Here is a 27,435-nt window from a genome sequence, read left to right as displayed (position 1 = left end):
TCTTTTTCAGCAGTGGGAGCAGTGCTATCTACACTGTAGTTGCCTGTGAACATTTTGTGCAAGGAAGAAAAGCATTGGCTTAGCTTCCAAATGGTGCTCTGATCTTTTAAAAGCCTGATCCAAGGAACTTCGGGATTCTTACTCTATCAAGTCTCAGGTTCCAGTGCCACCTGGGACTGTCTCTCTCCCAGCCTTTCCCCACCTCAGCTTCACACTGACTGGCATGCACTCTCTGACCCCCACAAGGCTGGTTAATCCCTGGGGTGCTTTTATCCAGGATACTCCCTCAGGATTCAGCTCAGGTATCCCCTCCCCACGGGTGAGCTTGCTCACCCAAAACACACTGTTGCTTTCCCAACGCAAGGAATGTCTTGCATTCCAGCACGTGGCAGTGTCTAGCCCAGGTGATCTGGACACATTGCGCTGAGAAACAAGACCACACTAATGGGTCATGAATTTGGGGCTGGGACTGTGACTCGTTACTGCCATTCCCATCTGATCAGTGAGAACATAGTGCCTGTTCGCCGCTGCGCACCGTACCACCACCTACCTAGCTCCGAGGCATTTTTACCCCGTCATTTTGATGTCAGGACAATGCCATTCAAGTTTGTAAACACATTTTAGTCCCAACATTCTAATCAGAATATGCCAGCACTGGTAAATTCTCCCTAAGAGGAGGGGAGACGGCAAGGTAGGAGCATGTAGATGGTGAAGCCAACCTGTTAGACCACCTTTCCCCCCTCGTCCCAGACCTGCCTCCACCATAAGGCTGCAGCGGGAGCTAGAGGGAGGGTCTGTTTTGCTAAGGAAATACATTTATTCTGCACACGGAAACTGGCAGGACTCGAACGGGTGCCCGGTGAGGAAAAGACCAGACTTTGTAGGGTTGGCAACAGCAAGGAGGGGGCAGAGGCAGGGAGCAGGGGTTATGCCCAGTGTGGAGGAGGTCCTTGGGCAAAGGAGAGGTGCTGACAACCTCACGAGGACCGCCTCGGGTCTGTCAAGCACGAGCACCCGGTGTGCCGACAGCCTCCATGGCACAACTGCGGGGGAGGGAGGGGGTCACGCCTGCCCTTTAGGCCTGGCTCCTCTGGATGCACGGGCGGCTCTTGCACATCCATGACCCACGGCTACATTAGACTTCGCTCAACAAATATTGCTACTGTGCCCAGGGCCTGCTCCCCTGGGACGACCATTGGCCACTGCCGTGTTCCACCGACAAGGGTCAACCGCGGCCCACCGGCTCCATGCTGTGATGCCCAAGAACATTGTTCCCGGCCCTCATAATCCATTTTGCATATCCGTTATTGGTTCCACGCTCCCTTGAGACACTGAGAGCAAAGCTGGAGGGTGTGGGTACAAGATCTGAGCGCACAGAGGGGCATACATTCGTTAATGCCAACACTTCTAGATGTGCGTTCAGGGGGTAGCATGTGTCCATGATGGTCAGCAAGTAGGCAAGAGAAAAGCTTAATAAGGGAAAGAGATCAAGCCTCTATGGTAGCAACCTTGACCTTTAGTTGTGCTAAGAGCACAATTGCTTGAATTAAACATAGGACGCTATTCAAGTCTTTGGAATTTCAGCATCCTGTCACACACTTGGGTGACATACATCAACTTTCTTTAAGCCCGCCTTTAGAATATTTTTAGTCTGGTCTTAAAGTACACTGATGTGAGCCCTATGTTATATGGGTAATAACCTGATATCAGTGTTTTTTTTAAGAATTAGGAACCTTTGTGCGCATAGTGTGCCCTGAGTATGGAGAAGCGAGAGGCGGGTAGAGAACTTGTTTCCTCTGCTGGCAGAAAAGGGCCAAGAGACACAGGCCACAACCACAGGCAAAAAGAGAAACTTGTTATTAAATTTAATTTTCTTTAAATACATACCTTTCTCCCACCCTCACCTATTCTGCGGGGGGAAGAGGAGAGAGGAAACCCCACCCCCTCCATTCAGGGGATTCCATGTATAAAGCCTGAGATGGTGAGGATGAAGTATAAAAATACTATTTACAAAGGGGAAGAAGGTATCTGTTGCCACCTTAACCTTCAGACACCCCCATCCCCAGGCCCCTTTTGCTCCTTTAGAAAAAGCCCCTGGGAATTCATTTGAGTGTAAAATAAGCCCTTCCTCTGGAGGGGTACTATAACCCCAAAACGGAATAGGACGCTCTGAGATCAGCTGAGGAAGACAGTGAATGGATAGCACCTCAGATCCTAGCAGAGGGAAGGCATCCGCCCCCCATTACCCTGTGGTCAGCAGGCCTACAGGCCAAGCCTTTATTTCCATAGGCCCCATGTAAACATTGACTTTCCTTTTTCCGTGTCCCTGTTCTTCCTGATTTCCTACAGAGCCTCCCTCGCTTGCACTGGAGGCACTTGGTTCCTTGATGGTTCCTTCCTCCCCTTCTCCCCTTCCTGTGGAAGAAGCGAAGAGGGGAGGCAGGTTACAGGTGGGGCAGGGCCCATCTCCTCCCTTCTTCTAGGTCAGGGCAGCCAGTCCTCCTAAGGGGTGAGCTCCAAGTTCTCGGCCAGATAGGGGTGGATTGCCTTCCCCAGCTTCCCCCACAGGGACAGGCAGGTAGACAGTCCGGTACCAGGATACAGCGTTCTTGATGGGTGACAACGCCAGTGCTGAGTAGCAGGTGCTGAGTAGCTGAAGAAGGCTTCAGGAGGCAGAAAGGTGGGGCGACTCAGGCCTCCCCCTGATGGTGGGAGCCCAGCCCTGCATTACTGCCCCTTCAGGTAAGCACGTCAGTCACCACCCACCAGTCTTGTTCACCCGTAGCTGTGCGGAGGGGCCAGGCACCCATGAGGCAAGCGGTCTTCTCCAGGCCTTGGTGTAGAGGCAGCATTCACACCAGCTCGTCCAATAGGATTCCAATGCTCTGAGTGGCCTCTGAGGGCCCAGCAATGGGCTTGTTACACATAGGGCAGACACAGCGTACTTCTAGCCACTTCACCAGACACCTGTGGGCGGAAGAAGACCAGTTTTCCCCTAAGACACCCAGCCCGTTCTACGTGTCTCTCACTCAGAGAGCCCAGCTGCTTCTCCGAACAGCAACACCTCCATCCTTGCCCCGGTCCAACCCCTCCGGCTTGCCTGGTGTCCAGACAGGATGTCAGGCATCGCTGGCAAGGGGCAGATGGGAGGGGGTAGGGATTACAGGTTCTCGAAGACGCTCCCTACTTATTCCTTTCGAAAGGTATCCCCTGGACACACGTCCCCCACGGTGGATACTTACTTCCGGTGAAAGGCATGTTGGCATGGGAGCACACCTAGCTCGTCCTTCCCCTTGAAGTCTTCCAGACAGACTGCACAGGTCTGCTGTGGGAAGAAAGGGAAGATGTGAGAGGAGATTGGGGAAGAACCGCATTCACCCATCGGCTCATCCCCATCCAAGAAAACAAAGCTCTAGCCCAGTTTCCTGATTAGCCAGGGAAACTTGAGTCATAGGGTAGCCACTAACCACACCAGACTGTTCACAAGACCAAAGGAAGATGAAATTAAAGGTTTAGTTCCTCAGTTGCACTAGGTACATTTCAGCGGCTCGGTAACCACAATGTGGCCATGGTGGCTCCCATACTGGACAGGGCAGATATAGAACATTTCTATCATCACAGAAATTTCCATTGACCGTAAGTGTTCTAGAGGAGTATTTTTTAAACCTTTCTAGCCTAGTACATTTTGCAAGGAGGCATGCATCTATATCTAAAGGTAAAAATGGGGGTATAATGTTCAGTTCATATTCTTGGACTCTAGCTTTCTGTAATTCTGGACTAACTTCTTGATCACAGCTGAATTCTCCCTCTCAAGGAGGGCTCAGGGAACACTGAATTTGCTGAGATGTGATAGCACACATCAAAGAGGGATAAAATGAAGCATTCCTAGGCTGTCTCATGCCTCGCGATCCCCGTGGGTCCGCCCAGTGCCCAACCACCACAAACACCCTGTGCACAAGTGTCTGTGGTTATGGACAGAAGTCTTGAGAAAGTTAGATGATCTCATGGGCACAAGTAGGGAAGGAAGAGGCAACAGCCCACTCCTAAAAAGTCTGTGTTGATGGGACCCAAGGAGTGGCAGTATTGCTTGGGGGAGGGGACTGGAGAGCAAACAGGCGAGAATGGCAGGGCTAGATGCACTGGTCAGGTCCCCAGTCTGCCAGGACAGAGTATATGTGTAAGGGTAAAAAGGGCCTTCTTTAGTGAAAAACCAAGACGGGAGACCTAGAAGCAGGGAAGGGTAGCTGGGATCTGGCGTGGAGAGGTAGACCCATCCTCCCCTTAAACATGATGCACAGCAGCCTTTCCGGGGCCACGTGTCCTCGCTCATTCCAACCCTTCCGCGATCCCGTTATGTTTTCTGCCTGCGCCGGTTCCAGACATAATGAATTCCATACACGGATTACCTACTGGAATGAGTCACATTTATTTGGCCCAAGGAGATAAGTTCCTGAAAGGCCCTGGCTGAGAGCTGGAGAGGGTGCTGTCTGCCTTGCCAGCCAGGGCCCTCCTGCACCCTGGCCGAGGACACTTACCCCATATAACTGCAACTTCTTGGCATCACCTTTAAGCACCACCTGAAAAGGAGAGAGGAGGCATGGCGTCAGAAGAAGCCAAGCACAGGGGCCAGGTGCTATCATCCAGCCAAGGGAGTCCCCAGCCCCGCACAGGCGTGTCTTCCACTTCCTCTGGTGAAGGGGGAGGGCTTGGCCACTGCCTGGGCCAGGCCAGGCCAGACTCGAGGACGGTACAAAGCACTGGCCAGGGGGAGCCAGCAGGGAGGCCGAGGGGGTTCAGCTTGCTTGCTGCCTATCCTCTCTCTAGCAGGGCAGGTAGCAGAGAGGAAGTCTCACAGGAAGATGTAGCACTTGGGGCGCCTGGGTGGCTCAGTCGGTTAAGCGTCTGACTTCATCTCACGTCATAATCTCACGGTCCGTGGGTTCAAGCCCCGTGTCGGGCTCTATGCTGACAGCTGGGAGCCTGGAGCCTGCTTCGGATTGTGTCTCCCTCCCCCACTCACCCTCTGTCTCTGTCTCTCAAAAATAAACATTGAAAAAATTGTTTTTAAAAGAAAGAAAGATGTAGCACTTTACCTCTTTATAGCCGTATCGCTCACTCTGTGCCTGGTTCCGGAGTTTGCTAGGGGAGAGAGAAAGGAGAGGTTACCATGCCTTTGTACAAATTAGAGCCATTCAGAGTGAGAGAGGCAGGCAGGCTGCGTGGGCCCTCTTCTGGGGGCGGAGAGGCTGCTCCTCAGAGGGGCGTCTTGTCCCGGAGAAGCCATGGAGTATGATGTGGTTGGACCTGTGCAGGTCGCCCAGAGTTGATTAAGGACTCAGACTCTTACTCAGCCACAACAGCCTCAAAGTTTACCGTCAGGTCCCACAGATCGGGGAATTCTGGCAGAGCACATTCTGGCAGAATTATTCATTCGTACTCCCTGCTGTTTCCCAGAAAGTCAGTCTCCTCAGGCCCCCCAAGTCGAGAGGTCAACACTCCGCTTCCTGAGTATACAGAAGTTAGATATTCTTACAAGGGATCTTGCCATTAAGCCAGGGTAGCAGTGTCAGTGAGTCTCCGTTGACTCTGGGGAATTTTCCACCCAGGGGAACACTAATATTCTGAACCAAAGCACACTCTCCCCTTCACGGCACCCAGGCAAACACCGAGGATGCCCTCTTTGTTTTCTTCTCTTCGGTTTCCAGCTGGTGGCCTGCACACAACCTAACTCAATAGCCAAAACCCAGTGTGTTGTTACTAACGGCAATAACGCAGCGGTTGTATCGAGGACTTGCTTGCCCCCATCCCTGTGTTACCATATTCACATACTTTGTGAGAAACCCTCCTTTTTACAGATGAGGAAAATGGAGTCCAAAGAAGTAACTCGCCCAAACCTCCTGGCTAGTCGGCAACAAGAGGCGGATTTGAATCAGTCTATCAGAGCATAGGGCCTGAGCGCTTTAACAGTGTGGCCTGTTTTCGCCTATTAGGTGGGACACACCATCATCCTGAGAAGGAGACCAGATCCCTTGGGAAACACCCGATCTTCATCAACAAGCCTACAGCGAACAGCTAGGATCACGATTACGCAGTATTGCTGCTTCTTTATTTGCAGGGAGAGAAACCGTCCAAATCAAGCAGGTGGCTCTGTGTCCTCCTATACTTGGGAGCCACATGGGGCCTTCTCTCCACTGAACACTTCTGCCAGATCTGCGTTATTGGAAGGAAACATCAGAAACCCATCAAGTTAGAATAGATGTGGTGGATGATGGCCTAAGGGCCACTTGTTCAATAGAGCCTATGAGCTAAGACTGATTTTTATTCTTAACTTTTAAAATGTTTATTTTTGAGAGAGAGAGAGAGAGAGAGTGCATGTGTGCACATGATAATAAATTAAATATTACATATTATCTGTGGCGGCTTTTGCACAGTAGGGTGGGGGAAATTAAGAAAGAGACTGTGTGACTTCCGAAGCCCCAAATGTTTGTCCTTTTGCAGAACAAGAAGGCTGACAGGAGTCAGAGGAAGAGAATCTCAAATCAGGAGCCTCAACGAGAAGGTAAGAAGGTGCCTGCGCCACAGGCACTGTGGAGAAGCTGACTAGAACAGCGGAAGGTGCGGAATGAGGGGCAGAGCAGAGCCATGCCCCAAGCACAGTCGGGGGGCAGATCTGGATCTGGCTCCCAGCTATCTCCACTGTTCCTAGCACAAGTCAGGGCCCTAGGAGGCCGGGTGCCTGGAGACTCTTAAGAACTCCAGTCCAGGGGCACCTGGCTGGCTCAGTGGTGGAGCATGTGACTCTTGATCTCAGGATTGGGAGTTTGAGCCCCATGTTGGATGTAGAGAGGACTTGAAAAAAATCTTAAGGGGCCTCTGGGTGGCTCAGTCCGTTAAGCGTCTGACTCTTGGTTTCAGCTCAGGTCATGATCACGGTTTGGTTAGTTTGAGCCCCTCATTGGGCTCTGTGCTGACAGTGTGGAGCCTGCCTGGGATTCTCTCTCTCCCTCTCTCTCTCTGCCCCTCCCCTGCTCATGCTGTCTCTGTCTTCCTCAAAATAAATAAACTTAAAAAAAATAAAATAAAATCTTAAAAAAGAACTCCAATCCAGGTTGACTCCTGCACCATAGGGCTAAGTCCCAGGGCAGCACATCCACTGGAGGGTCTCTGGTCATTGGAGGGTTGGGCCAAAGACCTAGCCAGGACTCCCACTGTTCCGTCCTTTACTCAGAGAACGCCTCAGTCCGGGAAAGCTTTTCAGATGCATGCATCTCTGTGCCCGCTTCCAAACAAGACGGGCGGGGCAGGGTGCATGCAAGGCTTCAACGAACAACTGTCACCTGGCTGACACCGAATGAAGCTGGGGAAGCAAAAAAGTGTTCTCACAGTCAAAGCGCTCACAGCCGCATTCTCAGGCAGTCACCGTCGCTGTCACGGGGATGCCGAAGAGTAAATAAGGAAGTGGTGAGGGGCCTGCTTTTTAACCCCGAGAATGAGAGGATGCCACACATCCTTGGGGTCTCAACCACCTCACCTGCAACACGGCTCTACGCAGGTAGGGTGTGCCGTGCCTTTCTGCTCGCTGTGTCCTGGGATGCGCAGGGCGCCCCCTGCCCACCCTCACCCCCTGTGTCTGGTTCCATTTGATGGTCGCAGTCAAGGATCCTCCAGCAGCCTGGGTCTCAGAGCCCAGTACCACCAGAAGAGTGAAAGGCTGCAGACCCACCCCCTTCGCCCTGCATGCAGACTTTCCAGAACAGGAAGATATACATTGTGATGAGACCCAAAAAGGTCGCAAGGGAAACAAAGCAGAAAAGCAAAGCCCCTGGGACATCCCAGCAGAGGAGGTAGTGCCGGCTACTTTGGACAGGTGGCCCTCTCAGCTGTTGGGTGAGCAAAGCTACTAAAAATACTCCGATTTCAATGAGACCATTTCTAGCCACTGCCAGCGGGCTCTCCCTCACTGCTTTTCCCTTTTGGAGCAAACAATGCCACCAGGTCCTGAAAATAATTGCTCCTTTCCTGCTTATTTGTACTTCACTGGCCCCTCCATCCTGTGTAGGGCAGAGGTCAGCTCCTGGGGAACAGGGAAGAACGGGTGAGGGGAGCAGGGGAGAGGAGGCTGGTGTTGGCCACTGAGCTCACCAGGTGGAGAGTAGGGGTCATGGGCCTATTTTGGCTATGGAGGAAACTGAGAAGCGGGGAGAGGAAGTGGCTTCTGTGCCTGTGTGTCTTTCTATATATAGACACCCACAGGCTGCCACACAGCAGCGAGCCTCTGGAACCATGAAAGTTCGGGGTCAGCTGACTCTGGGCAGGCTGCAGGACAGAAGGTGGGGGTGACAGAAGGGGCAGATTACTGCGGAAGGGACAGGTGGCGCCAAGCGGCCCGCAGTCAGGAAAGCTTTTGGTATCATGTGGTTACGGCTCTGTTCTTCCACTCCAGCCAGACAAAAATAAATCAGCCCTATCTAGCTCCCCAGCCTGTCCTTCTGCAGGACCCCCATCTCCGGCCGTATGGGGGTGCTAAGGGATGCTGCAGCTGTTCCTTTTATTTCCATTCAAGGAATGGGAACCCGACAGGGAAGGTGAACATATGGAATCTGAAAGACTCTAGCTAATGACCACTGGGCTAGCCCACCCCTGGATCTTCCTCGATATAGGACCTTGGGCAAATTCTTAACTGCCAGAGCATGAATTTCCTCATTTACAACGTGGGCTAATATAGAAACTGGAGGGGTGTTTCACAAAATGCCAACTATAGTGTGGCAAAAGAAGGCACTTGGTAAAGAAGAACTAAAACCCAAGGTCGCACGTATTAGGGGCAGAGTTAGGAAATGAACCCTGGTCACCCACATCCTGGCCCAGAGTGATTTTCTAGATTTTTCTTCACTTGAGTGCCTTTGCAGCTTGTGTGTGTGTGTGTGTGTGTGTGTGTGTGTGTGTGTGTGTGTGTGTGTGTATGTACACCAGAGCTGCTTTTGCAGACCCCTCCCCCAGTATCATATATAAACCTTTGGTATTTGGTGTGTCTCCATCTTTAGTCCCTGGGGAACTGCATGAATTGCTCGGTATGGGGAGATGGGGGTGGCTGGTGGTCAGGAAGGCAGAATGTTTGAGGAAGAAAACGTAGGCTTGGGGAAAGGGGAAGGGGTGGGGAGATGCTAGAAAACTGCCCTCACTCCCACTTATGCAAATGTTAGGCTCGGTTGTACAAGAGGGAAAAAACACCACGATCTTCTCTGCATCAACTTTTAAGTGGAAAACTCCAGTCCCAGGAACTTTTTTAAAGTTCTGAGAAAGAAGAGGCCTAAAGTAGCTGACTGGGGGCACTGAGGGCCCTTCCCCTTTTTTAGAGGAAACTCTTGCTAGCCTTAGGAATAGAGACTGAGTGTCTGCCTCCCCCTTGCCCCTTCTCTGGGCAAAGCATTCAGACCCACCAAGACATCTCAGGAGGAAGCCAGAACTCCTCTGTCCCTCCTTTTAATTTAAACGATTTAAGACTCCAGCTGCTGGCTACCTAGGCATTTCGTAAGGTGTGGTGGGGGTAGGGGGTGGTTATCACAATGGCCCTAAAGACCATTAGCATGTTCAGGGATGCTCAACATTCCCCAGTGTGCAGGACAGTCCCATACAATGAGGAACTGGTGATCCCAACAGCATGCCCTTGCCAGAAACACTACTTTCATTTCCACTCTAAATGCCAGTCATGCCCTAAATTTTTGATAGAAAACGAGCCACCAATTCCCATGTCTTTCAACGGGAGGTGAAGAAACACCTCCCTGGCTAGCCCCGCCATGCTCAAGTCCTCCCCTGGATCTCCACGCAGTAAGAATAAGGGGCGTTTTTAGGGTTTTTCTCACTATCAAAAAAGAAGAGCTTACGAGGCAGACCAAGCAGCTCTCCAGACATCAGCTTGCTAATATTAGCATCTGGATGGCTGACGGCAGGATTTCCCAGGAGGGCAGAGGAACATGCCGTTGGTGTAACCGATGCCCACCTATCCCCGGCCACCCAGAGGTTATGCGTGGGGAGTGGAGACACGGTTAAGGGATGACCAATGATATCACTTGGTCAGATAGTAATTCTAGGCCACCCTAGAATAACTGGCCAAGAGATGCGATGTAGCCCAACCAATGGTGACCTTATATGCTCTGGGACAACTCCAGAGGCTGCTGAAAATAGAAACACCAGGCCTCAGGGGCCCAAGGAAGGACAGGCTGAGCCCTGTCCTCAAAGCAGGGGCCCCAGTGGGAAGTTAGGGACTGCTGTGCAAATCTCACTTGGCCCACCCTACTCCCCGGCCTCCTCCTCCTGGACTCCCTGCCCCAGGTCACCCAGGGTGCCACCCACCTGATAAAATAGCAGCAGAAGATGAGACTGAGCATGAAGACGAAGATGCCTGTGCCAAAGATGACCATGTAGATGTTGAGGGGAAGGTCTTGGAAACTGATGGGTGGCATTGAGCAGGACTTGTTGGTGCTAACCAGTCCCAGGCCACAAAAACACCCTGAAAAGAAAGGGAGAGGGAAAGCATTATAGTTGGAAATTGACCACTGGGGCTGATGGTACTCAGGTCAGGCAGGACGGAGAGAGAAAGGGCAGGCTCTGGGGTCCTAAACCTCTCTGATGCCGACACTTAAGTTTATAACCCAGCTCTGATACTGACTAGCTACATTATCTTGGGTCACTCAGCGATCCGTGAAATGGGATACTACACACAGTACTTAAAACTGCATCCCCATCCAGGGGATCAAGGATTCAGCAAACGGGAAACTCGACTCCATTGCGTAGAAGCTCATTTAGTGCAGTAGCAGAATGAAGAGACGTAGGTGAGAAGATGGGTACTTGGGTTCCAACACTGCCTCTCCCTAGAGAGGTGACCTTTAAAAACTTACTTATCTAAGCTTCACTTTGTCATTTAAAAACAAGCAAAATGCAGAGAGGACCCAAACTGGTGTGAGACATGTACTTTGCAAATTGCCGAGGTGCAGTTGCAAAGGTCATCTGTCATTATTAAGCCACCTGCTCCAGGAGACAGGCTGCACCAGGACCAGAATAGAAACTGTTCACCCTGAGGCTGGGCCAGTGTTCCAGAAAGAGATTGGGGGGGGGGGGGTGGTGCGCAGCTTACTTTGGGCACCCTTCCCTTTCCTACTCAAAGCAGTGCCATAGTAGTACTGGCAACCCCTGGAGCTTGTTAGAAATGCAAAATCTCCGGCCCACCCTGGACAGAATGAATCAGAATCTACATTTTAACAAGGTCCTCATCAGATTCCCATACCTGGAGCGGGGGAAGCACTGACCAGCCACCAGATGCTTCCCCTTCTCACATGACTCAGAGGGTAAATCCTGATTGGCTGCCCAAGCATCCTCAGAGGGTAAATCCTGATTGGCTTATCAATCATCGTTGTCACCTGCCTCTTGCCAGAGTTTGGTGTTGAGGTAAGTATGTGACAGGGTTCTGGCCAAGGAAACAAAGACAAGTTCTGCCGGAGCAGGAAAGATTGGAATGGTGGCAGCCAAGTTAGAGCTGGAAAGAAAGCAGTTCAATATAAAGCCAATGGCCGAGGGTGGCGGGAGGGAGAGGGAAAGAAATGATTTATGTCCGTGAAATTGCTGGATTAACCAGTCCTGGGGCCACTCTCTATTTTGGGAGTACTCGTTCTGAGAATTAGTACATGTTCTGTACTGTTTAACAGTAAGAAAAAAAATATAGGATAGAAACAATAAGCTGGTGGAGTGTTTAGTCCTGCAACCAAGACAAAATATTATCGTGATCCAAAAGGCAAGAATAAAATTCTTAGATTTCAGAAAGTGAGGAGACGAGAAAACTAGAATCTTGCAATACCCCAAGCACATTCTCACGCTACCAATTTAATCTTTGTAATGCCACTGAGAAATTTACTTACCCTTTCTACAGGAAAAAAAAAAAAAAAGACTCAATCATTAAATAAATTGTCTAACGTCAAACAGCTAAGAAGGCTTGTTTCCAAAGACCTCTGTACCCAAGTCTTCAACATGGTTTTAAGTACCTGCCTGACAGCTTGGTTAGAAGCCAGGACCCATTAATATACTTGAGAATTCTAGATTAAAATTACCAGTGCTACAATTCAGCAGAAGACTGGCTGAAAGGACCGGAAGTCGATTTTGACATCCTACATCTCCTCAGTCATCTCCTAGATCAATCTAGTGACCATATAATGAGCCTCCCTTCAAACCTCTTTCAGATGTCGGGACCAGTTCTATTCCAAGTCCCCACCCCAGACCCTCACTGATGTCAAGTCCTTCCTCTACTTTAGCCCATGTGTGTGACATATCCTCCCACTCAGTTTCCATTATGTATTTCCCAGGCTCATGACTGGTTTTAAGTCCTGCTAAACATGCACGCACTGGGTCGCCTCAACCTCCACTGCTCATAGTTTTCCAGCATCCCCCAACATAGACCAGTCTCCTATTTCTTGTCCAACCTGTCCTCACCTGCCTCCATACCTTTGTTCATGCAACTTTCCCTGCCTGAAACTCCCCCTCCCTTCTGGACGCCCACCAAGCCTGGTCCTCATGATATTCCAGTGACCCCTCTCTTCCCTGAATTCTACAGTACTCACAGCCTCTACCACACATTCTGGCTCTTGAATACTTAGTATTGTGTTATGTTGCCCAAATATTCCAAGCATCAACTTAATTTAACTCGAACATCCATTATATGACAAGTACCATGATAGACACGTAAGATAAAAAAAATTAAAAAAGGAATCACGGGGTGATTTTACAGTGTAGGGATGAAGAGAACACAAAGGCTTCTGCCATACAAAGGGAGGCACGGCAATAGAGATAGAACTAGAATACTGCAATCAGAAATGAAAAAGTCCTAATAAGCTCGAATACTCCCAAGTCTCAGGACAGCAACTTGGACTTTTGTAGCTCCTCCAGTGCCTAGCCTGGTGTTTGGCTTGCTTTCACTTAATTAGTTAGCAGATAAGTAACTCCTGATTCTTCAAGACAACCTGGTACCCTTGGCAAAAGCTCCCATCCCAAAGTAAGGAGAGTGATATTTGGGAAAGTTGCCCAGAAACTGCCCTCAGCTAATGAATGGCCAGCCAACCAACAAGTATTAATCGAGGGCTGATTTATGCACTGACCTAGACATTGTGGGAAAACAAAAAGGAGAAGTAGTTCTTGTCCTGAAAGACTCTGTTGAAAAGATTAAATAATTAGCTCCTACCCTTATTATTCTCAACAAGAAGCCCTTGCTTCTGGGCTCCCTACCTCACTAACAACTGATGCACTAAGAAGGTCTAACCTCCGATCTGTCTTCGCTCTCCATGCACCTTTTAGGAGATGAATCCTGGTTACCTTTAGGGTCCCAGAGAACCCCATTTGGTTTCCTGTCCTGGGAAATTGTAGAGCACTGGCTATTATAGAGGATATGTATCTGCACTCTGGTCTCAAGTGGTCCTCTGATCAGTTTACCTTGACCATCTTACCTCTCCTAACAGACTTTCCCTGGGCTTCCAGGATGGAGTCAGTGAGCTTGGAACTTTATGTGAGAAAGAGTTGTAGGTGAGAAACACTTGTAAGGGCAGAATACCAACCCGAGAAAAGAGAGCCTCCAGATATTTTTCCACAAAGGGGCTGGGGGAAGGGATTGCTTCCTTACTGGAGTCAAAACAATCTATCAGCCACTTTAAGAAGTGAAAAGAAAAAGAGCAAGTCTTCTGCTGGTCTAAAAACCCGATACGAAAATAGGAGCGCCAGAATAAAGTGCCAGCCACCTTGGTTCTTGCGAAGTCTCTGTTCCATTGTCTCAGCTGACCTATGAAAGCCCTGACATCAGAATGTCTCATCTCGGTGGTGTGCAGGCTGGGAGTTGGAATGACGTCAAGAGAAGGCTGGCCAAGGAAGATCGGTGGGTCTGGGAAATGCTTCCCCCTCCCAGCCGCCGGGAATCTTTCCCAGATGCCGGGATGCACCGTCCTTCCCCACCCCCCTGTCCCTCAATGCCCGCCTATCACACACAGCTTGGTTCATTTTCAGGAAATTAGATCCTACCAGCAAGAGGAAGAGGGGGTTGGGGGACGCTCATACACATGCTGTCCAAACCCTGCCTTAAGGGTTTTGTTTTAAAACAAAAGCCGCCTGAAATAATTAATCCAAGATCTGGCTGGGGTCTGCCCTCAAGAATGGATTTTTCTTTTTTCTTTTTGTAACTACCCAGCCTACCATACTCAGAGATAAGGCCCCCGGCCCCCACACACCTCCTCCAGAAACTCCAAGCCTTGGGATTTCGCAGTCAAAACACCAAAACCATTGGAACGTTAGTATCTAACATCAATACCTTTTAACTGAGTCGCTCAGGTGAGGAGTCAGAACCAACCTGTATCACCTGAAATACCAAAAAAAAAAAAAAAAAAAAAAAAAAAAAAAAAAAAAAAAAAGAAGAAGAAGAAGGAAAAAAAAGCCTCAGGTGAGATGAATTTAGCATCATTCCAGGGCGGGTGGGTAGGGAATGGGGTGGAGGGGTGACTTAGGTAAGGGGGTGCGGCCACCACCACAGATCAGAAGCTAGTACCACAGTGTGGCCTTGGGGCCAGAGAGCACGACTCCTGCTGGCCTAACTCTGCACCCAAAGGTACCCGGGCGCTGAGACATCTGCAAGGCTTTATCAATCCAATAAAGGCACGCTCTTTAATCCGGCATCTTCCTCAAGCACAAAGCCCCCTAGCAGCCAGTGAGAAGCCAACAAAGGCACAGAGGAAGCCGCCTCCGCGCCCCGTCCCGCACGCTGCATTGTATACATATTTAAAATAGCCTGCAAAGTTCCAGGCCGGGAACTTGAGCTCCCTCTAGGAGATCCCAGCCCGAGCGCGGATTTAATTCTCCTCCGACAACCACAACAAAGACCAGAGTTTGAGCGCACAAAGGCAAGGGAAGGGGGTAGAAGAGCGAAGGCGCCACACAAAGGCCGCGAACCCCTCGGCTCCCACGCCCCCCGCACGTTCAGAGACGTTCCGGCCCTGGAATTAAACCTGATTTTTTTTGTTTCAAATTCCGCGCTGTGCAGAGCCTCGTTGGGCGCCAGGACGCCTGCTCGCCCGTCCCATTTCATGACAAACTTAGCTGAAGAGGAAGAACGAGCCCTCCGTCTGATCTTAAGCCTTGCGCCCCTCCGCGTCTGCGGCCGGCCCGGCGTCCGCTCGCCCTCCCGCCCCGGGAACTCACCGTTACACCACTGGAATGGGTGCATCAATGAATTCTCGGCTGGCTTCCTCCGGCGAACGAACGCAGGCGGCCGACGGGTAGGGCAGACGGGGTGGGCGCACCGGCTTTCGGGTCCGCAGGAGGGGCCGGTGCTGTAGGCGGCAGCCGCCTTTCTTCACAAGTCGAACGCCCTCCGGGGTGGTGGGGGGGGGGGGTTCGGCTTGAATGGTTTCGGAGCAACAAAGAGGGAAAAGGGGAAAACAAACAAACAGAAAGTCCCCAGGATCAACGCACCGCCGAGGAAATGCAGGAAGGGCCCCCGAGCTGGGGGAGATGCAGGGCGCTACAGAACAGGGTGGGGAGCCCGGTTCGCAGAGGAGGGAAAAGCTTCACCGGGAGCCTCGGCTCAGGATCCTTGGCGCGAAGGTGAGCCGCCAGGACTCCGAAACTGACACGGGCTGCGCACACCCCCCTCCCTTTTACTCCCCCCACCCCGCAAACTCCGCCCCCCGCCCGTCACTTGCCCTCGGGCCAATGAGAGCCTTCCTGCTGGCCCCGGGTATTATTTGCAGGCCCGCCCCCCTCCAAGGGGAGAGCATCTTTGCACAGTGGGCGCCTCCCCTTTCGCCTTCCCGGTCCTCGGGAAACTTAACTCTAAAGACAAGCAAGCTGCGCGGTGCGAAGCTTGGCGCAGGCGGGGGCCAGCCTCCTCCGCCGGGACCTGGAGGAAACCGAAGGATTAGTACCACATTGTTTTCCGCCTCCAGAGCTGTTACTGTTTAGTATTTCTATAGCTCTTTGAGAAGCCAGTTCTAGGGAGGGGTTACATTTCTGCTCCGAGGTCCAGGACTCGGTCCTGGGTGGTGGCTAGCAGCACGTTCCTTCGCTCACTGCTAAAGGGGGAACTGAAGCAAGAGGGTAAAGCAGATGAATTGCAAAAATGAGATCTGGAAAGAGGTCAGGTTGTCCTCTCATGTTTGGTCAGCCCCTCATTTTACAAACAAGGAGCCAAAGAGTAAGCTTAAGGTAGATCTGTCAAGGCCTCCATGCTCCAGAGTAGCAGAATCAAATCCAGAAATCCACGTGGGCAATACCTTAAGGGCAGTATCTTCAGCATCTAGAACCACCTAGGTGTTGAATAGCACTTGGAAGAGAGACTGTTTTAATTCCCCGTCCAAAATAATTTCTTTTTATCTGACATTGCATCGCTTGTTTTTTTCCGTCTGTCATTCTGTCTTTCATTTATACAGAATGTGTTCACCGTGAACCTACTTCGTGCCCAGCGCTGTTTACACCGGAGACCCATCTAGGTCCCTGGCGACAGAAGGATTCTACTCTTCCTGAGATTCTTAGTGCCTGAGGAGACAGACAGTAAACACGCAAGCAAACAAATAAGAATGACTCAATCTCATCTTCCAATTAAGCTTAATCTGTTAATTGAAGGTGATAAACACTTTCCCTAACGCTTGGGAATTTGTGACACTCAAATAAGATTATGCATATGAGTGCTTTGTCATTTAAAAGCATGATGGTTAAGGTATTAAATAACTTGGCTGAGATCACACAGCAGTATGCAACAAACAGTTTAGCACTTAATTACGTAATTGTCTTATAACAATTGTTTTTCTTTAAGAGCTGGTCTGGGGGGTCGGAATCATGTACTGATCCAACTCATTTCATCTCTTAATTGGGCAATTGCAAAAGCTTCCTAACTGACCTCTTTGACTCCAGTCTCTACCCCAGACTTTAGAGCCCACAGGAATCACTTATGTTAGAGATGTTACATATACAGACTCCCAGACCTGGAGCCCAGAGGTTCTGATTCAGTAGTTAAAGGGTGGGCTCCAGAATGCTTTGTCTCCACCTTCCCCCACCCCTCCTCAGCCAAATTCTCAAGCAATTATGCTGAAAGAAATAATGCTCTGATCTCACTCTCAAATCTGTCCTCTCTGCTGGGCCCAGAGTTATCTTCCTAAAATGTAAATCTGCTCCTTTACTTCTCTTGCTCGATAACCTTTATTGGTTCCCATTACTTGCTGGGTAAAGTCAAATTGTAGAGTATGGCATTCAGATGGTTTCAGTCCGGCCTTTGCCTGTCTTCCTAATGCCAAATACTCTCTTGCTCACATGCTATTCATCAGCCACAAAGCTATTGCTGTTGTCCCCTAAACATAGGACATTCTTTCTTGACTGTGATTTCGTACACGGCATCACTTATGTTTGAATGCCCTTTTTCTTTCTGTGCCTGACATTTTGTAAGATTCAGCTGAAAATACATCTCTTCCGTGGCTCACCACTGTCATTGTCTCTCTCTGCATTTCTTTCACCTCACGTAAAATGTGGTCTATTGTGGGATTATCGGGATAATTCCAGTGATTTCCTAAATTTGAGCCCTTCACGGGAGCCCTCCTTGAAAGAGATTTTTCTTTTTTTTTTAAATTTTTTTTTAACGTTTATTTATTTTTGAGACAGAGAGAGACAGAGCATGAACGGGGGAGGGGCAGAGAGAGAGGGAGACACAGAATCGGAAGCAGGCTCCAGGCTCTGAGCCATCAGCCCAGAGCCTGACGCGGGGCTCGAACTCATGGACTGTGAGATCGTGACCTGAGCCGAAGTCGGACGCTTAACCGACTGAGCCACCCAGGCGCCCCGAAAGAGATTTTTCAAGGGCAGGAACCACTTTTGTAGGACCAGTGTCTGGTTCACTAAGTACTTTTGGAATAGATGTATGTGCGAGCATGTGTATCAATTACCATACAATTTAAGCTATGTTCCAGACAGTGTTGATGATTTAAAAATGTGTATAATTATTATGCAAGAATTCTTTCTATACATTGGCTCAAGGGGAAGGCGTCAATAGGTGAGCCTGATTGCATTAAGTTCCTGCTATGTGTTGGTCCCTGTAGGGCATAGATTTTCCAACTTTGACGGAAAAATTGACAAGAAGTGAGGAATGTCTCCTCTCCCCACCCTTCTTAAAGAGCCCCAAAGTGGGAAGACACCTTGAAGGTAGGAACAGCACAAGTTCTCATGGGGAAAGACCTGGTCTATCAGGACAGTGACCATCTGAGGTCACACCTATGAGGGCCATGATTACAGTCATCAGAATGTTCTATAACAACGTATGTTTTAAGCCTGATATTTTAAGCATTCAGTAAGATCTCCTGAGGCACTAAAGGACTCTAATTTGGGAAGCCCAATGCATCCCTTCGCAGTCTCCTCTCACCCTCACCCCTCCTGGGGATGGCCAGGAGGGCTGTGCCTCGGATGATGGCTTAGATTGAGAGATACAGGTTGAAAGGCTTTGGTCTTACACATCCTTGAAAAGATTAGTTCAGTCCCCCAGCATTTTCTAGACTGAAGGTCTTACCAAAGACAAGCTGATTTCCCACATCATGTGAATACAATTTAGGTAACTTACCCCCGCTTCCCCATCCAGAGCGTTCAGACCCCTAGCCTCTTGTGAGTCAGGAAGATATATCTGGTTACTTTATGGAGGAAGACACTGAAACAGTAAAGAAGATGATGGATTATATATTCAAAGTTACTTGAGAAAGCTGAAGTAGAATTCTGTTTCTAAATCTCCCGTGGAAAGAGGGAAGGGTAATACTAAGCCTCCAGGAAAACGTTTAAGGAGCCGGAGATTCTCTTCATCCCTACCTCCCTACCCCAGCATCCTCTTAGACACCCCATGTGCCCCTATTTTAAGGCCTTGCAAGCATTAGAGAACCACTTTGGGGGGAGAGACAGCTCATTCTGTGGAGGAGCATGGGGCCAGAAAACTTGACCGTCCCATTTCGCCTTCAGTAAGGGAGTCTCTCTTCTGTGGTCCTCCTGATCCAGCCCTGAGGTCTGGAAGAGAGCACTAACCATGCTGATAATTAAAAAGTGATCATTGGGTCACCTGTGTGGCTCGGTGGGTTGGGCACCTGACTCTTGATTTCAGCTCAGGTCGTGATCTCTCAGTTCATGAGATTGAGCCCTGTGTCAGGCTCTGCACTGACGATGCAAAGCCTGCTTGAGATTTTCTCTCTCCGTCTCTCTCTGCCCCTCCCCTGTGCTCTCACTCACTCTCTTTCTCTCTCAAAATACATAAATAAATAAAAATTTAAAAAGTGATAATTCAGCCCAAATGAACATAACATACTTCAAAATTAGACAAATTTAGACATTTCCCCCAATTTTTCTTTTCTTGAGAGACAGTGGGAGAGAGAGGGAGAGGGAGAGAGAGAATCCTAAGCAGCCTCCATGCCTAGCTCAGAGCCTGACTCAGGGCCCCAGGCAGGGCTCCATCCCACAACTGTGAGATTATGACCTGAGTGAAAATTAAGAGTTTGTTGCTCAACCGATTGAGCCACCCAGGCACCCCACATTTCCCCAAACTTTCATTTCTTTTAAAAAATTTTGTTTAATGTTGGGGCGCCTGGGTGGCTCAGTTGGTTAAGCGCCCGACTTCGGCTCAGGTCATGATCTCGAGGTTTGGGAGTTCGAGCCCCACGTCGGGCTCTGTGCTGACAGCTCAGAGCCTGGAGCCTGCTTCGGATTCTGTGTCCCCCTCTCTCTCTGCCCTTCCCATGCTCATGCTCTGTCTCTCTCTGTCTCTCAATAATAAACGTTAAAAAAATTAAAAAAAAATTTTAATGTTTATTTATTGTTGAGAGGGAGAGAGAGAGAGAGCAGGTTTAGCTCTCACCTCAGTTCCTCACCTCAGTTCCTCACCTTGTAGCAGAATCTACCATAGAGGGTCACATGAGGAACAACATTCGATAAATGCTTGGCATATGACAGAACAAAATAACTCCAGAGACTAGCAGGGAGAGGCCTCTCCCCTCAATTCTCAAGCCCCCGGAAAATGCTCATTCTTATCACCACCAAACTACATCATGAAGTATCATGGCTGAGGAGCAGCATTGGACCAAACAGCCAGTACGTCTCGTGTATTAATTAGGACGCACGCTGGGTCTTTGTGGTGGTTTCGAAAGTATGTCCCCAAATTCTTGAATGCTCCTCCCCGGAAGAGGTGGGGCCTGGTTACCACTCTCTTGAGACGCCGCTGGGCTTCTAACAAGTAGAATGAAGCACAAGTGACCACCCTTGACTTTGGAGATTGGGTCGTAAAAGTGTACTGCAGTTTCCTTCAAAGACACTCAGGGCGCCTGGGTGGCCCGGTCGGTTAAGTGTCCCACTTGGGCTCAGGTCATGATCTCACGGTTTGTGAGTTTGAGCCCCGCGTCTGACAGCGCAGAGTCTGCTTGGGATTCTCTCTCTTTTCCCCCCACCCCACACTCTCTCTCAAAATAAATAAACCAAAACAAACAAACAAAAAGACAGTCACCTATGCAAAAGCTGTGTGGTAAGGAATGAAGGTCTCTGATAACAGCCATGGGAATGAACTTGGAAGGAGATATTTTTGCTTTAGTCAAACGTCAAGTGACTGCAGAGCTTGCCAGCACCCTGGCTGCAAACCGCAGGAGAGACCCTGGGACAAAACCACACAGTTAAACTGCTCCTGAATTCCTGACCCGCAGAAATGATGAGACAACAAACGTTTGTTGTTTGAAGCCACTGAGTTTGGGGGAGGTAACGTGCTATTTAACAAAAGATAAATCAGGCAGCTATTGTAACAATGAGACATAAAAATGCAGAGCCTCAAAAGACTCTAGTTTATTTCTGTCTTGTAAATATTCCAAGAAAAGGAGGTACAAGGCAAGGAGGTAGTTCTGCTTCACAAAGCCATCCAGAGACTCAAGCTCTTTTCTCTTGCTACTTGGCTCATCCTGAGATGTGTTCCTTGTTCATACATTAGAGGCTGGCTTGCCAGCTACGTGTCTTATGTTTCAACCCCAAGGGAAGGTATGAAAGAGTGGGGGGACGGCGCCTTCTCTGTAAGAAATGGAGCATTACTCTTGTTCCCATTCCATTGGTGAGAACTTAGTCACATGGTTCCAGCTATCTGCAAAGGATGTTGGGAAATGGAGTCTCTATATGGACAATCATGAGTCCTGCTGAAGCTCAGGATGGTTCTGTTAATAACAGGAAGAGGTGGAGGATGGTCTGTGAATAGTCTCTCCCTACCCAAGTCCTGGTGTTTGTGTCCTCTCTGAGACTTCGGTTAGTTACCTCTCCAGGGCTGCTTTCTCCTTTATAAAATGAAGAATCAGTTGGTTAAGCATCTGACTTCGACTCAGATCATGATCTCCTGGTTTGTGAATCTGAGCCTGGGGTCAGGCTCTGTGCTGACAGCTCAGAGCCTGGAGCCTGGAGCCTGGAGCCTGGAGCCTGCTTTGGATTCTGTGTCTCCCTCTCCCTCTGCCCCTCCCCTGCTTGCACTCTGTCTCTCAAAAATAACTAGACATCAAAAAATAAAAACACAAAATAAAGTGATTGGTGGATTACAAACCTTTTTTTTGAGCAGAATCTTTTTATTACATATATATGTGTGTGTATATATATATATATATTTTTTTTTTTTTTTTTTTTTCAAGAGAGAGAGAGAGAGATCATGAAAGCAGGGAAGAGGAGCAGAGAGAGAATCTTAAGCAGGCTTCATGCTCAGCATGGAGCCCCATGCAGGGCTAGATCCCGTCATCTTGGGATCATGACCCAAGCAGAAATCAAGAGTCGGACATTCAACTGATCGAGCCACCCAGACAGCCCTATTAAATAATATTTAAAAATGGAAACTGCATACATAAGGAAATAAAAACAGATCTGCTCTGTTTGAATCACCATAGGGTTTCTCTTCCTGTACCTGTTCCCCATCGGTGGACCCATGAAAACTATTTGAAATGCTAGGGCTCTGTGAGGCAGGGTCAGAAAAGTCACTGAATGAGAGATTCTCCTGTATTCCCGCCACTTCTGGTATTTTTTGAGGTTGTGATAATTCACCTGTGTGTCCTGAGCTGGGCCGGATCGCACAGCCTTGTCTTCTTTGGCAGCTGGGAGTTTGCTATACATGCATGTGTTTTTGGCAGAGGTTCCCTGAGCCTTTGCTCCAGGTGTCCGGCCTCTCCTCACTTCCTTTTAACCCTTTCCTGATCTCGTGGCGCATCTCTCCTTTCTCCTAATGCGAGTGAGCGTCCTCCCATCCCTGGGCCGGGGGCCAAGGTGCTGTGCAGCTGGGAAGGAGTGCTCTAAGTTGCCAGTACACCTTACCCTTGTGTTCAGTCCCACAGGTGGGGATGTGGAAATTCTTGAAGCTGACCCTGTCTTCCTCCCAGGTTAATATTTCTACCACCCCTCTCGCCTCAGCCTTTTTTGGGCTATTTTTGGCTTCAACTGGGATTAAGAACTCAGGCTCTGCCAAGGTCATAGGTGGTGAATGTGGACTTGCCCAGCCCTGACCGAGTTTGTGAGGGAACTCCAGAGACTAGCAGGGAGAGGCCTCTCCCCTCAATTCTCAACTGTACAAACCGCCTCCAGGAAAGTCACCTAGGGGGACGAGAGTCCTTTTCTTTTAGTCTGCAGACCATCAGAACGTGGCTGATAAACATTCCTCTCCTTGCTTCCCGAGGTCACTTTCCAGTTCTCCCCACTGGCTTCCAAGGGATCTTCCTGAGGGATGGGCTGTACTAGCCACGTTCCCCCAGGCTGCTTCCAGACGCTTAAATGAGACTTTGGCAGAGGACTTAAATGTCTGCCAAATCAAGGGAACAATCCTAGGCCATTTCGCAGGCTAGTGACCACTGCCCACGAGCAGAACAGTCCAAGAATGGCAGGGGTCGAGGTGGAGATTGGGAAAAAATGAGGCAAAATGGACTTCTCTGGGCTTCTTAGGATAAGGAATATCTCACATTTGTTGGTAAGATATTAAGACACCATGATAGGCTTGATTTACCACAGGGACTATAGGCAAATGATCTTTTTTTTTTTTTTAATATGATTTATTATCAAGTTAGCTAACATGTGCTCTTGGCGTTAGGAGTAGATTCCCATGATTCATTGCTTACACACAACAGCCGGTGCCCATCCCAACAAGTGCCCTCCTCAATGCCCATCACCTGTTTTCTTCTCTCCCCCACCTGCCCCCATCAACGCTCAGTTTGTTCTCTGTATAACAGTCCCTTATGGGTTGCCTCCCTCTCTGTTTGAAACTATTTTTTCCCCTTCCCTTCCCCCATGGTCTTCTGTTAAGTTTCTCAAATTCCACATATGAGTGAAAACATATGATATCTGTGTTTCTCTGACTTATTTCGCTTGGCATAATATCCTCCAGTTCCATCCACGTTGTTGCAAATGGCCAAGATTTCATTCTTTTTGATTGCCGAGTAATATACCACTTCTTCTTTATCCATTCCTCAGTTGATGGACATTTGGGCTCTTTCCATAATTTGGTTATTGTTGAAAGCGCTGCTCTAAATATTGGGGGCGCATGTGTGTAGGCAAATGATCTTGAATGAAGCAGGCTCAGTGTAAGAACATAGTGATGGGGAGTGAGGACCTGGAGAGCAGGTATTACTTCATCCCAACGGGACAGCCCCTACTCACCATTGTCATGTGAAAATGTAGGCTCACTGTTCCTTTCAAAAGTTTAGGAGGAACTAGAAATCCACATCTTGTGGGACATTTCCCAGGCGTGGAACCATTGCACAGATCATGAGATACCCTCTGCTGGTAAATGTAGGTGTCAGGCAGCCAGTTTGCTACCCCTAATGTAAAGCCCTTCCCAAATGAATCTTTCTCCCCCTACAGTGTGTCACCAGCTCTCAGTTGAAACAAAACAAAACAACAACAAAAAAACATGCTGGAGATTAGTCTCAGCATTTGAAACCAGTGGTTAGATGCTCACGTGGAAAGGTCTTCATGGAGAATCGAGGGGCTGATATTCGTTTCTCATTGCTGTTGTAACAAATCACCACAAAGTGAATGGCTTAACCAACGCGAATTTATTATCTTACAGTTTTGTAGATCAGAAGTCTGACATGGGTCTCACTGGGCTAAAATCAAGCCCTGTCAGCAGGGCAGTGTTCTCTTCTGGAGGATCAGGGGAGAATCTGTTTTCTTGCCTTTTCCCACTTCTAGAAGCCAGCTGCCTTCCTTTGTTCACAGCCTCCTTCCTTGTCTTCTAAGCCAGCAATGAAGATTCAGCCCCCATGTCAAATCTCTCACTACAGTGTGAAGAGGTTCTCTGATTTTCAGGGTTCATGGGGCCCACCAGACAGTCCAGTGTTATTTCCCCATGCAAGGTTATAGTTTAAAGTTTTGGGTTTTTTTTTTTAATTTATTTAAGTAATTTCTACACCCGACATGGGGATCAAACTCACCACCCCAAGAGCAAGAGTTGCGTCCTCCATCAACTGAGCCAGGCGCCCCCAAAGTTGTATTTTAATCACCTCTGCAAAATCCCTTTTGCCACGAGGTAACATTTTCATAGGATCCAGGGATTAGGGTATGAACACGGCTCTTCCCTAAACGTTTGGATCTTTGCTCCATCTTCAAAAAAAGCTCTAGGGAGAGGAATCTATGATGAACTGGATTCCTTCCTTCCTTCCTTCCTTCCTTCCTTCCTTCCTTCCTTCCTTCCTTCCTTCCTTCTTCCTTTCCTCTCTCTTTCTCCCTTCCTTCCCTTTTGTTTTATTTATTTATTTATTATTTATTTATTTATGTATTTATTTATTTCTAAAACAATCTTTTTTAATTCCAGTATAGTTTACAGTGTTGTATTAGTTTCAGGTATGCAGTATAGTGATTTCAGCAATTCCACACATCACCCGGTGCTCATCACAAGTGTACTCTTAACTCTTAATCTCCTTCACCTGTTTCACCAATCCCCCTCCCCGCCGCCTGCCTCCCCCCTGGTAACCACCAGTTAGGGCTTATCTTTCTTCTTCTTCTTTTTTTTTTAATGTTTATTTATTTATTTATTATTATTTTTTTTTTACCGTTTATTCAATTTTGAGAGAGAGTGAGAGACAGAGCATGAGCGGGGCAGAGAGAGAGGGACAACACAGAATCCGATGCAGGCTCCAGGCTCTGAGCTGTCAGCACAGAGCCCAACACGGGGCTCGAACCCACAAACTGTGAGATCATGACCTGAGCCGAAGTTGGACGCCTAAGGGACTGAGCCACCCAGGTGCCTTGGGTTTGTCTTTCTTCTCAACCAGATTCGTTCTCCCCGGCCAGGCTTCCTTCTATGTAAGACACTGTTCTGGCGGAGGCCTTTCTGCGCAGCCAGCCGGGCCCAGCCCTCTCCATGCGGCAGACACAGTTCTCAGCCGCCTGTCTGGTTGCAGATCCATCTGCTACGTCGGGGCTCAGAGCAGCCGTTCTCTCTTAGCTCCTCTCCCTGTGGAGCTTCTCAGCTGGGATTAGTTACAGGGGTGACGGACTGGGCAAACATTCCTCCTTCTCTCCAGAGGCAGCCCAGGCTCTGGGGCCCGCCACAAGGGCTTGAGTCAACATCGCACAGGCCAAGGCTGGAGGCGGCAAGAGCAGGAGCGCAGCAGGATTACACGATTGACTGGGGCCGCAGCTCCCGAGGGGCGAGGCCCAGCCGGCTGGAAGCACAGGCTGAATCTAACAAGGGCTCACTTATTCCTGTGCATTTCCCCTTTGCTTGGGTTCAAATGGTCAACTTCTTCCAAGAAGAGGATTAGGGAGACTGGACGTTCAACGTCGGTTCCGGCAGGTAGCACATGACCCAGCTGTGACAGCAGACATCGCCAGCCCCTTGGGAAGAGAGCACTGATTCTATCTGTGTAACAGCCAGGCTGTGGCCAGCTTCTTCTCTCCCTGCAACCTTATAGGCCCACAACACACACACACACACACACACACACACACACACACACACAACCTTAAATGGTGGAGTTAGGGACCAAAGGCATAGAAGCAGGATGATCACACACACAGCTTCTGGGGCCAGAGTGCCAGGTTTGAATCCTAACGCTTACATTTACTACTTGTGTGCCCTTGGGAACAGTATTTCACCTCAATTTCCCTGTTCTTCAGCAATGCCAATGACACCTTTCGCTGGGGTTTTATGGGGATTAAATGAGCTAGTGTCTTAATATCTACAAAGGCGGAAGACTCCCTAAGCAAAGCAAAGCATGGCTTTGTCAAATGATAAAAATATGCCACCTCCTCTGTGAGGATCATCTTTGGTCAAATATACTTTAGTAACTATCCTTTCCTACCAGAAGTTAGAAATAAATTCTCAAGTTGTTCAGCTTGAAAAAATTCCAGGGGATTTACGGGAGGCAGATTCAGCCTGCAGGAATACAGCCGAGGCTGCGGTTACCTCAAGAGTAATCTATCTACTAGACTAAAACGGGGGGGGGGGGGTCCCAGCTCTACCGTACTTTGTACTGGTCAGGTCACACTGACAGTCCTTCTGAGAGCCTGCGTTACTTCTGGGTTATTTGTACTTACTCTTGAGTCCTCCTGCCCCTAGTTCTGACAGGGAATCGATGCATTTGGATTAGAATCCACATTCCTAAGGAAGACCTCACTCTGCCCCTTAGAATAATTTGACCCTCAACGGTAATAGAAATTTGAGGTCCCAGCTACTAGGTCCTGCTGGTCTCCTGTCGTCTAGGTGTAGCTTCACGCACAGAGACCAGTGCTGGTTGCCACAATCAGATGCCTCCAGTGGCAAGGCTGGGGAGGAAACTCATGACAAATGCACTCTTGGAAACAATCAGAGCTGCTAGGCGGAAAGTAAGAGGACACAGGAGAGCCAGAGAGCTGGCTTCAAATCGTGGGGAGGGACGGAGCAAGAGAAAGAACACTTATTAAATGCTGACTGGGCTCCAAGCTTTGTATTGCATATCTAATCAAATGCCCGGAGCAACTCCGTGGAAGCAGACAGAACTATGGCATGTGAGTAGGTGGGGAAGAGACAAAGTGACTTGCCCAAAGGCCCTACGAGCCACGGAGCCCAGGCTGCCATATCTTTTGGCTTCATCTCACTACCACTGTAGCAGGACTGTGTGATGCAGGCACAGTATCAGAGCCTTTTCATGTCGAGAGCTAGTAAAATGGGGTGGACGCTATCAAAGGTGTCCAGGGTGTCTAAGCGAGTGCCTGATGATGATCACGAAAGACTTTAAACAGGAGATTTATTTATGCCTTGTTGGAGGCTGGAAATGGAGTATTTAGGAAGGTACCTTCCAGCTTTGAGATTCTGTTTCTATACTTTGGGGTAAGATATGCTCTTCAGGCATATTGAGCGATTTCTCTTGCTTGTATTTTTCACTTTCTCTTCTGTCTCCTTCTACTCCTGCAGATATTCTGCTC

At 49.0% G+C, this 27,435-nt stretch overlaps 1 protein-coding gene and 1 long non-coding RNA gene across 2 annotated transcripts; one reads left to right on the top strand and one right to left on the bottom strand.

Moving 5' to 3' along the window:
* Positions 1-1,834: 1,834 nt before the first annotated feature.
* On the bottom strand, positions 1,835-15,675 carry RNF122 (ring finger protein 122). Its single transcript, XM_025921661.2, has 6 exons — positions 15,220-15,675; positions 10,351-10,507; positions 5,094-5,139; positions 4,536-4,577; positions 3,243-3,325; positions 1,835-2,967 (listed from the first exon to the last, which is right to left on the bottom strand). The coding sequence occupies exons 1-6, from the start codon at positions 15,242-15,244 to the stop codon at positions 2,853-2,855; spliced, it is 468 nt and encodes a 155-aa protein (XP_025777446.1). The 5' UTR covers positions 15,245-15,675; the 3' UTR covers positions 1,835-2,852.
* Positions 14,853-17,500, top strand: LOC112858284 (uncharacterized). Its single transcript, XR_003223393.2, has 2 exons — positions 14,853-15,296; positions 16,449-17,500. It is a non-coding gene; the product is annotated as an uncharacterized LOC112858284 (long non-coding RNA).
* Positions 17,501-27,435: the final 9,935 nt, after the last annotated feature.

Source organism: Puma concolor, chromosome B1 (genome assembly GCF_028749965.1).
Source record: "Puma concolor isolate L17-30 chromosome B1, mPumCon1.1.hap2, whole genome shotgun sequence".
NCBI lineage: Eukaryota > Metazoa > Chordata > Mammalia > Carnivora > Felidae > Puma > Puma concolor.
This window is presented reverse-complemented; position numbering and strand designations above follow the sequence as displayed.

Bases quoted from the DNA above. Each gene is read 5' to 3' on its own strand.
- RNF122 (XM_025921661.2), bottom strand. From the start codon at position 15,244: ATGCACCCATTCCAGTGGTGTAACG. The intron at 4,578-5,093 runs GTAAAGTGCTAC...TCTCCTTTTCAG, and splicing joins AGCGATACGGCTATAAAGAG to GTGGTGCTTAAAGGTGATGC. The intron at 3,326-4,535 runs GTAAGTGTCCTC...TTCTTCCCACAG, and splicing joins AGAAGTTGCAGTTATATGGG to CAGACCTGTGCAGTCTGTCT.